This window comes from Carya illinoinensis, chromosome 2, assembly GCF_018687715.1.
Source record: "Carya illinoinensis cultivar Pawnee chromosome 2, C.illinoinensisPawnee_v1, whole genome shotgun sequence".
Taxonomy (NCBI): Eukaryota; Viridiplantae; Streptophyta; class Magnoliopsida; order Fagales; family Juglandaceae; genus Carya; species Carya illinoinensis.
Window position 1 is genome coordinate 26,390,446 of NC_056753.1, and position 13,013 is coordinate 26,403,458.

General features: G+C 35.7%; 2 protein-coding genes across 2 annotated transcripts; both read right to left on the reverse strand.

Annotated features, from left to right (window-relative positions):
• Window positions 1-5,197: 5,197 nt before the first annotated feature.
• LOC122300566 lies at window positions 5,198-6,772 on the reverse strand. The gene is made up of 3 exons (XM_043111319.1): window positions 6,047-6,772; window positions 5,743-5,892; window positions 5,198-5,657 (listed from the first exon to the last, which is right to left on the reverse strand). Exons 1-3 carry the CDS (start codon window positions 6,674-6,676, stop codon window positions 5,364-5,366), a joined length of 1,074 nt encoding a protein of 357 aa, XP_042967253.1. The 5' UTR covers window positions 6,677-6,772; the 3' UTR covers window positions 5,198-5,363.
• A 3,599-nt stretch (window positions 6,773-10,371) lies between these two features.
• LOC122294824 lies at window positions 10,372-11,204 on the reverse strand. The gene has a single exon (XM_043103811.1). It carries the CDS (start codon window positions 10,866-10,868, stop codon window positions 10,503-10,505), a length of 366 nt encoding a protein of 121 aa, XP_042959745.1. The 5' UTR covers window positions 10,869-11,204; the 3' UTR covers window positions 10,372-10,502.
• Between the last annotated feature and the right edge of the window lie 1,809 nt (window positions 11,205-13,013).

Below are 13,013 nucleotides of genomic sequence, written 5' to 3' on the forward strand. Positions count from 1 at the left end.
CTAATCTAGAAGGAGAAGACCTCACAAATTTCACAGCCATTCTAACTCATGTAACCGAGTCATCAACATCTTTTAACCCCCAGTCACAATTAAATTCAAAATATGTGCAGCATATCTAACATGCAAATATTCACCACCCAATAATGTCTTATTTGCATCTTTAAGATAATTCTTTAGATATCCCAAGGCGACATCATTAGATGACGCATTATCAACTGAAACAAACAAAACATTTTCCAACCTACACTCCTTTATTGCGGCCTCCAATGCCTTCCCAATCGTCTCACCCTTATGATCAGTTATTTGACAAAATTTAATAATCTTTTTATGCAAAATCCAATCAAAATCAACAAAATGCACAGTCAACGACATGTAATTCATATTTTGGATAGAAGTCCAAGTATCGGTAGTGAGACAAACTACCAAACCCGCCAATTGGTCCCTCAAAACATCTTTATCACGAAAGTACATCTTCTTAATATCCTTTACCACAGTGTGACGAGAAGGAAGTACAAATCTCGGTTCCAACTCTTGGACAAATTCTTGGAACCCTTTACCCTCCACAAACTAAAAATGCAGCTCGTCCATGACAATCATACGAGCTAACTTCCTTCTACACTCATCGGGATTATATTTCGTATAACCCTTCAATGTTGGCCCCTTGGCCCCATTACTCCCATCTGCCATTTTAATATCTAGTCTAGATTGACCATTCTCTACTAAAGATTTTAAAATTGGACTCTTCTTGCATTGTTCCTCTAAATGGACCTTCAGCTGGGATGTACCATGTTTCCTATAGTGACATCCATACACTTTTCCACAGTGATTACATTTAGCTTGTGTGTTGTTGGGGTTACCACCTTCTAGTTTGATAAAGTGTTGCCAAACTATGGATATAGGTTTCTTGCCCTGTGTGGGTTTCGAGACAGGGCAAGGTGTACTCCTTATAGGGGTAGGAGTAGGGTTAGGTTCTGGGGTAGGGGTATTGGCTGGGGCAGGCGAGCTATCATTGAAATCCGAAGACATTCTTGATTCTCCAACACAAAAAAAAAAAAAAAAAAAAAAAAAAAAAAATTCAAATGCAGCAATCCAACACAATCATCAAAAACTGCATACAAATAGTAGACCCACACATCTTTTAAATTCTTTTTTAGGAGTTTCATTGATTGAAACCCCTAAATCAATTTAGGGGTTAGGGTTTCAATGAAATTTACAAAAAAAAAACAATCCATTGATTGAAATCCGAAACAATCACAGCAAGAAATAGAAAACCCTAACACTGAATACACATGCTTGATGATCACGAATCCATAGCACACAAGTCACAAATCTCATCCTCCATCTCCGATTCAACCCATCCTTCCTCCAATCTCTGATCAAAACTCAAAAAAAAAATAAAAAAATAAAAATCAACGGAGAAAGGAGAGAGAGGAGAACGAGCTAACTTACCGTGTACCGTGCGGCGTGCATTCGGTGTCATGCGTCGTGCCAGAGAGAGGAGAGAATGAGAGCGACTGGTTGCGAGAGAGAGGAGGGAACACGGGGGCGACGGGAGAGAGAGAGCTTTCGAGAAGATTCAGCAATGTGCGAAGGGAGGGGACGACGCTCGGGGGGGGGGGGGGGGAGGGGGAGGGAGTTTAAACTTAGGGTGAAAACTAAATGAAACGGCGCCGTTTTGTGATGGAAAAAATGGTGTCGTTTCATTTAGTGGGTTAATAATAAACCTTATAGATGAAACGACGCCATTTTGTCAAGTACAAAACGACACCATTTCATATAAGAAGACTTATTTATTATATACTTATATACATAATATAATATATATTATGTATATATGTAACCGGGGCGGGGCGGGGGAAAAAAGGACTGGGGTGAGGCCGTTTCCGTCCCCCGCCTTCGCTGGGACGCCACCATACGGGCGGGGGGCCCCGTCCCCCGCCCTTGCAGTGCGGATGCCCCACCCCGCATATGCAAGGGCGAGGCGAACGGGGCAGAGCAACAGGTTTTGGGGCCCCACTGCCCACCCCTAAACGTAAGTATTTAGTCTTGCGTTGTGGGCTACCGATGAGAAAGGCTTAGTATTGGGCCAAATAATTAAGGGATTAAGTGGGCTGACTCAGGCAAGGAGAAGCTGGGCTCGTTGTGGGCCAGAATATGTTACTGTTATTTCCTTAATTGAATTAATATTGTAAAGGCCCATGGCTTAGTTATGTTAAGGACTTTTTAGTAAAATGTATGCTTTAGTATATAAGGTCACTATATGAGACTTGACCTATCGTCTGGAATATTCTACTGTTTGTTGTTATCGTGGAGGTACTTCCCCATGAAGAAAGTGTAGCTGCCGTTCTGTGAGGAATTCCAATTAATATTACAGTCCTTTTCTATTCATTCCATCTCTATTTCTACTATATCTACCATAGTTTATTACAAGCTTCATCCATGCTAACACCACCAATCATGATTGATGAATAAATTACAAATAGGAAAAACAACCAACCACTCAAATACAAGCCAAATATTGTATTAGAATCTAGTTACATACTACTATATTAGAATCTAGATAATAGATTAATAATCTTACAATATATACATTATACATGGTATGACTCACTATTAGCTATCAAGTTTCATCTACCTTAATATATGTAATATGCATGATAGTAATACTATGTTGTGTTGTGTAATGTGTATATATAATTGATTATTGTTATTGTTATTATTATTATTATTCTTGAATAATTATCACATTGATTATTCGTCTATTCATATTCTTGAATTAAACTATGTAAGTTATAAACTTTTTATATAAGTAGATATGATAAATTTATAACTAATACATATTTTTATTAAAGTAAAGTCAGAATAGGAGGTCAAAATCAGATTTGGAATTGGAGTTGGAGTAGAGTTAAAATCAGATTGAAAGTCGGTCATACAATAAATCCGACTCCTAAAAAATTCCAACAATTCGAAATCAAATTTTTAAATTTTTGCGTAACCCTACAAATAGGCTTGTGAGTTCAAGCCTTTTGATTCCTTAGACAAGTTTATTACTACATTGGCACAGAGAAAATGGCGCCATGATTAACTTTAGCACAATATTCTTGCAGAATTCCCATTGCCAAATCAGATAGTCAAAACCAAGCTAGTGGTTCCACTTCTCTCACTAAATAAGATCGTCATACTCTTCCTAGCCATAAGTTAGTAGCGCCTTTGTGTGACCAACTTCTACATATAGCTAAAGCCAAACATAAGGTTATCATTGGAGGGCAATACCGTAAACGGATGCGGCTAGCAGGTGGTTCAGCCTTTACCCTTGAGCGTACGGCTAACTACAAGTTTTTAATTTTTTAATATTTTTAATCATTAAAAAAATAAAAAAAATACATAACTTTATTAATAGTTATTTTTTAATTATTCATTAAAAATAAATAAAATATATGAACAGTAAATTAAGGGAACATACTCTTATTTTAGGTTTGAAAAATGAGATAAGAATTGTTTGTTTTAAATAAAATTTCAAATTATTAATTTTAATATTATTATTATTTTAAAAGTTAAAAAAATTTAATTATTTATTATATTTTATATTAAAATTTAAAAAAATTATAATAATTAAATAAGATGAAACGAGAATTTTGAGATAGAACGTAATATTTTACCTACCTAAACAGAGACAGCAAAGAAAAGGATCACTCATTGCCATCAACCCGCAGGGTAAGCAGTCGGGATGCATGATTTCTCTGAAGGCATGGGGACAAGTGGGAAAAGATGAAACAGAAGGTGCAAGGACAAATAGTGTATTATTGACTACTGATTTGCACTTTCTTTTATTTCCCTTTTTGCAAACGAGCAAGTATTAACTGTATAAATTGAAGAATCTCTATTGCATTTTACCCTATTCAATGAATCATGTCTTTGGTAGCCGCTGAGGATATGCTAATTTCAAGTGATCATAGACCTGCAGAGATCTTTTTGAATGGGAGATCTACGTCAAGTCATGTACATTACAAAACATTCTGCAAACTGGAACAGACAATAGTTCAGAATTCAGAGAAAGGCATTTTTTTTGGCACCTCAATCATTGGATTCAAACACGATTTTCATCGTAAGTGTTGGATCGATTCAATGGAGATAGACAAAAATATTACGCTGCTAGTATACTTGCAGGAACTTGTCTGGATTTAAAATCAGGTCTTTTTTTGGTGGTGTCCAGAGCTTCGGCTTTTGTCTATGAGATGAAGATTCATGGGCTCGCGTTAAAGTTGGGTTTCGGGTCTTTGTGCAGACGGGTTTGGTTGGCAGTAATGCCCCGGGAGGGCCGATTAAGGACGCGAAATTGGTGTTCGACAAAGTGTCTCACCGGGATGTTGTTACATGGACCATTAACTCCTAACAACTAACAAGGGCTTAATGTGGAGAACAGCTAGGTCGAATATTACTTATAATCAATCTTACTTTATTAGGGCCCATGGGATCAAGAGCCATTAGTCAATTCGCCAAAGTCAAATCCGCCAAAAATACGAAGCATGAAATTCGAGAATCCAGTCGTCATTAATAAGAATTTAATGACGTAATGAACGATATGGAGATACTAGGCCTCCAGCACGATGCTCACCCACAAGAATGGCCCTCTAGCGTGATACTCACCCGAGATACTAGGTCTCCAGCACAATACTCACTCACGCAAGCTCAATCAGGGTCCTAACAGCCCGCATTCTAGCAAGGAATGAAGTGAGTCAAACTGAAAAACAAATCTTACCATACGAGAACAACCGATCCATATAAATGAGAATCAAGGTTTGGTTACAAAATAAATACAACTTACATTTTTGCTATCACTAACTTAGACATTAGAGGGTCCCTCACCACACTGCCACACTGGCATTTTTCATTCTCTGGTTGCAAGTTACTAAAGCCTCTTTCCCATCTCTGTATTTCGATGTTTTCCCACTTACGAGGAAAGTATTAGTGGAAGGAAATCTACTTCAAAAAAATTTCTTATTATCTAATTTATCCTAATTGGAAATGCTGACCTGTAGTATAAGAAAAACGCTGCAAACCGGAGTGATCTTTTTTATGATGGGACAGGAAAAATCATCATAATACGGGACAGAAATCAAGATCACAGCATGAGGATAGGAAAATGCAGTTCATGTAAAGAAAATCAGTTTCTTGCAATTGAAACAAAACCATGAGAAACAATGAACACCTTAGGTAGTTGCATTAGTGAACGGGTAGGGCAACATACAATGCAAAAGGCCGATATCACAGTACAAAAAATTCAAAATAGATAAAATGAAAATGAAAAGCTTCTCACAAGAAATGAGAACTTGACACTGCTGAGAAATGCCCATTGCCTTTCTTCAAGTTGGGATCTTCGTGTCATATTTTGATGTAAACTGAGAGAAATGGTTGCTTCTTAAAGCATGACTGAAGAACCAAAACTCTTGCTTCACACTTCTAACCATTTTCGAAATCCGATACTTCAAGAACTCAACCGCTGCTAAAAATAATCTGGGGTCATCCAATATTGAGCTCCGCCGGTACTCAAGAACCCAGGTATCAGGATTTAATTGCACAACTGAGGCGCCCCAATTCCGGTGCACCCATGAAGTGTTTGCCTTCCGAATCAAATACCCAACCTTCCCATCGGTCCACTTTGCACACAAAGAAAATAAAACCATGCATTTTTATGATGAAGATTATGTCGTTATGAAAATATGAAGAGTGTTTTGCCTTTACCTCGGTGACTCTGCCGGATAAAATGGTGAATGATCGGGAAGAAAATTCAGTCATGAGTAATCCAGCAGTCTGCAAAGGCCATCCCCATATCCTCACCTCCTCCACTGCTGACTTGTACAATGTACAACGTGAATTCAAGAGCAAACCATCCTGAAAAATTCAATTATATTTGATTTCCCATTGAAATTTTAGCACTCAGAACAATAATTCGAGGGTTCCCTCAATTTCTCTCCAAAAAAGAACCATCACAACAAATTTGCTGAATGAATTTATAATTTCCTAACAAGAGTTTAAAATGTAGCACCTGGTCAATTTTCCAAACAGAATTAGTATTGCTGCAATTTGACACCTCCGCATCAACAAGACTCTGCAACTCTCTCTGCACAAACCTCAGCTTCCCCTTCAAATCTTGGGCAACCCAAGATTTCTCACCAACGTTCTTAACTATACCGGGTGACAACACGGGTCGCAGAACCCCAGAAATCCCACGAGAAAGCCCGAACTCCGCGATGAAAATCAAGTTCAAACCCAATACCAATCTCATAAAACGGCCACTCAAACCCCGCTCTCTTTCTCTCCTCCCCATCTTCTCTTTCAAATCCAATCTTGCATTCGATTTGAGAACCGGAGGGGCCGGAGCACGATTTGCACTCGACCTTGGCGTTGACATATTCGAAGAAATGAACGAGATCGGAGTGCTCTCCACGTCGTCGGGCCCAGAAGTAGAAAGCTTGGTGAGGGAACTTTTCTGGACGCTGATGGGCATGAGATCGAGGGTGGCATTGATGCTGGCCAAGCAAATCTTGCAGTTGCAATTGGCATCTTTCCGGCACCCGGGAAAGTAGCAGCTGTCTCGGCTCTCCGACCGTTGGTCCTCCATGGCTGTAGTGGTGCTTGATTTTCCAGGTGTTGATGCTAAAAGTTCCGTTTTCATGGTTTCTTGCTCCTTTCGGTTGCTACTTCGTCAAATGTTAATCTGTGCATATGTGTGCGCGTCGGCCTTTCTGTTTTCGTTCGAATCTTTTATGTGAGAAAGATGGGCGTTCAAAATTTGAACCCCAACGGTCATGCAGCGGAGTAACGTTAGGTTTCTCTAAATGACTGAAACAGCCTTGGATTTTTCGCTTTTGACCTTTGTTTACGTGTTAATACTTCAACAAAAATTCTAAATGCAGTCATTTTTGTACATTTTTTTGTACACTCCAGTGATATAATTGGTTGGATATTAAAAAAAAATTAATCCAGCCAATCATATCAGTGGAGTGCGCAGGGAGTACGCAAAAGTGACTGTATGTAGCATTACTCATACTTCAATGGTCCACCCGCTGGGCTAGGGTGGAAAAGTGATCGAGCTTGTTGCTTCATTCACCAATCACTGTTGAGAAATGATATTTAAAGTGTGTAATTATTGCGTAATTATTTTTAAAAAAAATATATAAATATGAGAATTACATAAAAAGAATTAATTTTTTTAATAGTGGATTTCACTATTTTTCAAAAAGATTACACGAAACTTGCACATCATCATATTTTTAGATGTCTACTTAAAGGATTACCCAAACTTAAACTATTCCATCTCATCATTGCAACTTTTTTAAAATTCTACATAAAATATAATAAACAATTTAACTTTTTTAAATCTTAAAACAAAATTAATATTAAAAAATTATATTATAATAATATTTTATTTAATTTTCAACAAAACATCTTATCTAATCTCATCTTAACCGTATAACCAAATGAGACATAGAAGTAGTGGTATGGATGGGGATGATATGACCTCAAATAGTTGGTGGAGCGAGCGTTACGAAATTATGCAAAGAACTTTCATGACATGCATACAAAATTATAGAAGTAGTGGTATGGATGGGGACGATATGTTGGCAATCAAATAAAGCCATCCGATTTAGTGTGTAAACATTATCCTCTTTTAAGCGTGATGAAAATTTGAATAGTAAAATATTCTATATTTTTTTATTACAATTGGGATAAAAAAGAAAAGGCGTCCTCCACCACAATTAATGTTGTAGAAGTCTGTTAAGATATGAGATAAATAATAAAATTTAGAAGTGGGCAGCGAGGGCCCTCCCCCATCTGCCCTGCCCTGCATGGAAGAACCCTAGCGGGGGCGGGGGGCGGGCTGACCCTAGTAGGTGATTTCTTCATAGTATTAGAACTAGGTTCATGACGAATGTGGGCCCGCAATACTTATCCCATGACAAAGATTAGGAAAAATATTAACTTGCACGTGATGAAAGGTGTTGAGGAATAAATTCTGCATTGTCTGTAAACAAGGTCTTAGGCCTGTTTATAAGTAATGAGTAATTCTCTCTTGTAAAACTAGTTATATTAGATAAGTTAGGTCCATAAATTTTTTCACATCATCAATTTTCATACTCGAAACTATACTATCCAGCAGAATCTCCACACAAACACTTTACATTTTTATAAGAAGTGGGAAATTAAAAGCCTAATTAGAAGTCAAATCTTACTTGGCTTACAACATCTAATGCAGCCAAAAGGGTGCTCCATCGTTTGAAGATATATAGGGACCTGCATTCTTCTCCAGTCTTTGAAGAATCTTAAAAAGATGGAAGGTTAAGAGCACATACTTGATTTGAGTAATGCTTGATATAGTATTGTATGCTTGATTGTAGAAGATATCAAAACATTTTTCTGTCATGGAGAGGCAAGGAAGATTCAGAATGTTCCAAGAGATGGTAATCAAGCAGCACATCAGCTAGCTAAGTTAGCATTAGACTACGGTCAAGAAATAGTGTGGATAGAGGAGGGGCCAGGTGAGATCATGCAGTGTATTAATCGGGAAAAGCATTGTAGTGATGCTTAACTCAATGAATAAGATTGATTTTTGTTTGTTTAAAAAAAATTTAGAAAAATAAAGGGTCTATTATTAAAAAATGAGTTTTTTTTTTTTGTGGGTCTCAAATTCGCCTCACGAGTCACGGTACTATTTCATTGAGGGATCTCTAGGAGAGCCACCAACTCCAACTGATGTCCATGGATATAAATCTAACCAGCTGTCCAAAAAAGTATGGAATGCCAATAGGCGCCTTTTATGAATTTCTCATCCAATGAGTATTCTCAATATTATACCTTAAAAAAGACTCGAACCCCCATGCTCTTTAACACGAGATTTTGAGTTACGTGTCTATCATTTCACCATCAAGGACTCCTTTCCCGTTGGTAAGGGCAAGCAAGAAACAAAATCATGGAAGAAAGGCTGGTATCCACAAGCAATCCAGAAAGACAACCTCCACTATCAGCAACTATAGGATTACTTTAGGAATGCCTATTTCTTCATATTTTGACTTCTATGAAATTTCTTTCTGTTTACTTTCGAATTGGATGTCTAATCAGAAGTTGGATTTGGAATTACTATACTACAACCTTTGCTCCTGACCTACCAAGCGCTAAGTGCGTAGGCATATGAGGATGAGTCCTGCTAGTTGCTACAAGGAAGAATTGTTACCGAGGGTTGTGATCGATGGTGCTTTTACTGTGTTTTGTGTTTTTTTTTAGTACGACATAGCATTATTCTATGAGGATTTATGGCTGAGACTTAACAAGGAGAAGTAGAAGAACTCTCTACGAAACTTGAATGCCTTTTATTGCATTCCTGACATGTTTCAGGTATCTGCTTTGAAGATGACATGCTGCTATAAGGGGCATTTATGATTCTGATGAGAGACATGACACCTTAAGAAACAAGTTCTGTAAAATAATAAGCAGAAGTACATGTCTAAAAGCCCATCATTATCGTTTAATTACATGTGATTTAGGACCATCAATACTATTGACGATTCCTTCAAATTAACTCTGTTTCCACTTTCTGACCAATCCATTTCTAACCTCAATTGCTTAGCTCTGGGATGTCTTGTTATAAACAGAAAGTTGTCTTGATCAAAGAGGTTATGCTAAGCTTTTCTTGGCAAAATCGAGAGATCTTTGCAGGATAGCTCAAACATGAAGAAGTTGATTGATAGTCTGAAGACCAAATGTTGCAATACAGAAACTAAATGTACTTGATCATTTGCATCTTATCAAGAAAATAAAGATGGTTTTCTGTGCCAACCACTAATTGTAGTGGGAATATTAATATTTTAACTTAAAATGCTTTAAGCTTAGGACATAATAATGTTGAAATTGTCCTTTATGGTGGAGTGGGAAGTTGACCCCTTACTGCTGCATTTGAATATTAGAAAACCGAGATTTGTTATTGATTTTATCCTTTATAATATACTTAGTGGGCCAGGTGGATTGAAAAATATCTTCGGCATCAAGAAACCAGAGAGCTTATTTTTGCACGTTCAATTCCAATAGTTCTAGTTTCCAATTCCAATGACTTGAGGAAAATGAAGGCAAATTTGTAAAGGAAAGGAAAAAACAACAGCTACTTGTACCAATGGCTGAAGTTTTCTTGAAGAACTGGTGAAAACCAACCAAGAGCGTTTAGAATTTTTTTCTTTCTATCCTAGATAATAGAAAAGGTTTGTTGTTATTACATGTTGGTTTGTTTATGAAGTTGGGATTTTTCCCTTGAAGTTTTTTGCCATTTTTTAGCTGGGAAAAGAAGAGAGGCAAAAAACAGAGAAACATCAATTCAAGAACTTGGGAAACCAAGAAGCAGCCTCCATTTGAAATAATATCTACTGTACAAGACAAGTTGAGAGTTTTCCACGAAAGGCTATCTATATGCTTATCAATATTATTCTAAGACAGCCCCCTTCTTTCATTCGAAATTAGTACATTGAAAAAGAAGATGCATCGGTAAGTACTTGTGAAGTACTTGCTGATCTTGAATACTTCTTACCAGAAGATGGAGAAGATGATAAATCCCCTGACCTTCTCCTTAGCATCTGCCTCAACCCATCTGCAACTCGAATAGCTGGGTTAGATTTCGATTTACCACAAAATGACATGTGAGCTTTCACAGCTTCTTCCATTCCAAATGGCTTTTTTCCTCTGCTAACTTCATCTCTTACAGCTTCTGAGCACAACCCACAAAGCCATTTGCCATCAAATTTGGCCTTGACTTCCGTTATGTAGTCTTGGGTGCAATCTTCTTTGAGGCCACAACACTCGCACTTGACTGATTCAATCTCCATGATTTATTTGTTCTTATTCTTTTGCTTGGTTTGAGTTGGGATGGAAGGATAGGAATTGAGGAAAAGGAAGTGTAAATTATGGCTGCTTTTCTTGTTGGATTTGATTACAATGATAGGATAGATCAAGTGGGTTTCTTTTTGGCTGGGGCTTCTCACTTGGCATGATGGCTTTCGTTGCTTCAAGAACTAGGAAGTGTTTGGGTTTGTGCGAGAGCTTTTATGGTTGGGAATTTTGGTGAGAGAGAAGATTGAATCCGCCATGATTTCCTCCATGTTCGAAGGGACATGGGGCCGTAGAGAATGAGACAAAAGTGGCCTTAGGGGTCCTTCCTGCCTTTTTTTTTTCTTTTTTTTTTTGAGACATGTTAAGAAATAGGTTCTAACCAGGGATAGATCCCAATTTCAATTTACCAAGGAAGGTTAAACTTCTAAGAAATGAAGGGGAAAAAAAAAAAAAAAAATCAATCAAAGAAGTAATTCTAGGAAATTGGGCCAATGAAAGTGAGAGGATATTAATTATAGGAAAATGCTATACATCATCCTACACCACACACTTTATATATTAAAATATTATTTTTTATTTTATTTTATTTTTTATTTTATTTTATTCTTATTAAACTAATTAAATTATTTTATTTATCATCCATACACTACATATTTATTATAGAAAAAATGAAAAAAAATTAAAATAAATATAGTGTGTGAAGTGTGAAGATGACAAATAAATTTTTCCTTAATCATAACGATAGAGTTGGACTTCAGAAAGCTTTCAAGTGGTGGGCTGCATTCCAAGATTGACAATAATTGCAAAGATCTAAATTTCAAAAGATTCTCAGGAGATGGAATGAGTTAGAAATAAAAATTAAAAATTAAATAAAATATTATTAAAAAATATATTTTTTAATATTATAATTATTTTGAAATTTAAGAAAAATTAAATTATTTATTTTATTTTATATAAAAATTTTAAAAAAATTATAATAATAAGATGTGATGAGATGTATTTTAAAACAAATATATTTAATTATTTTATAATTATTTTACTGCTCACTTCTAATCAATTAATGTAATTGTGTCAAATCATTACAAATATTTTTAATTTTTATATAATCACCCTTCATTTTAATTAGAGTTGTAAAATAATCGTAGAGTAGGTTTATCATTTTTATTTTTAAAATCTCTATTTAAAAAAAAAAGATGAGAAAAATAGAGAGAAAAAATAAATTTTAAAGAATCTTGTCTGCGTATCAGAAAATAGTAGGCCTACTTTGTTTCACAAACTATCTCAATTTCACTCATTTCGACATTACAATTTTTTTAAATTTTCATACAAAATAAAATAAAAAATTTAACTTTTTCAAATCTCAAAATAAAAATAATATTTAAAAAATATATTCTAATAATATTTTATTCAACTTTTAATTTTATTCTCAATTCATCTAATCTTATCTCATCTGTAAACATAAAGGAGGCCTTAATGTCCTAGACTCCTAGCATATAGCAATAGAGATTCAGGGGGAAGGGAAAAATGGATGAGCTTTTCTCTTCGAGTAGGAATGAGTTGTTTGCCCTTTTTATAGTGTGGAGTTTGTTTTTGTTCGTGGAAGACTTGGTTTGATGACCCGATTCTATAAAAACTCATTATGATTTTTTTTTTGTGAACTTTCAACAAGGCTGGAAGGGAAAATCTTTGACCCCCTTTTTTGGCTCTACATCCAATCCAACTCGTTGGATTAGGGTTTATTTGTATCTTGTATTATGCATTTATACCAGCGTCGTACCTTTTTGTTATCATCTGAAATAAAATTTTCTATATTCTATAAGTTTAGACAAATTCTTAAATCACGTAAATCTTATATCGTGTATAAATAATTTCATTTTTTTCTCTTAGAGCATTTGCATTGATCTATGCATATGCATATGCATATGCAAAGTCATATTTGCATAATATGAATCTAAATTCATCTAAATTGGATTATGCATCTTCAAATATTTGCATAACTATAAACAGTACATTTACATGTTTAAAGATCTATTATTCACTCTCCAAAACATATTTTATTCATTCTTTTTCTCTCCTCCCACTTTCTTTCTACATATTTTACCTTTAAATATTTTACTACATATTTTACTCATTCACTCCTC

What these genes read in the sequence shown, in the direction of transcription:
- LOC122300566 (XM_043111319.1), bottom strand. Translation starts at nt 6,676, where the DNA reads ATGAAAACGGAACTTTTAGCATCAACACCTGGAAAATCAAGCACCACT. An exon ending in CTGTTTGGAAAATTGACCAG is followed by an intron (nt 5,893 to 6,046) that starts GTGCTACATTTT and finishes TGAATTTTTCAG; the next exon opens with GATGGTTTGCTCTTGAATTC. An exon ending in TATCCGGCAGAGTCACCGAG is followed by an intron (nt 5,658 to 5,742) that starts GTAAAGGCAAAA and finishes TTGTGTGCAAAG; the next exon opens with TGGACCGATGGGAAGGTTGG.
- LOC122294824 (XM_043103811.1), bottom strand. Translation starts at nt 10,868, where the DNA reads ATGGAGATTGAATCAGTCAAGTGCGAGTGTTGTGGCCTCAAAGAAGAT.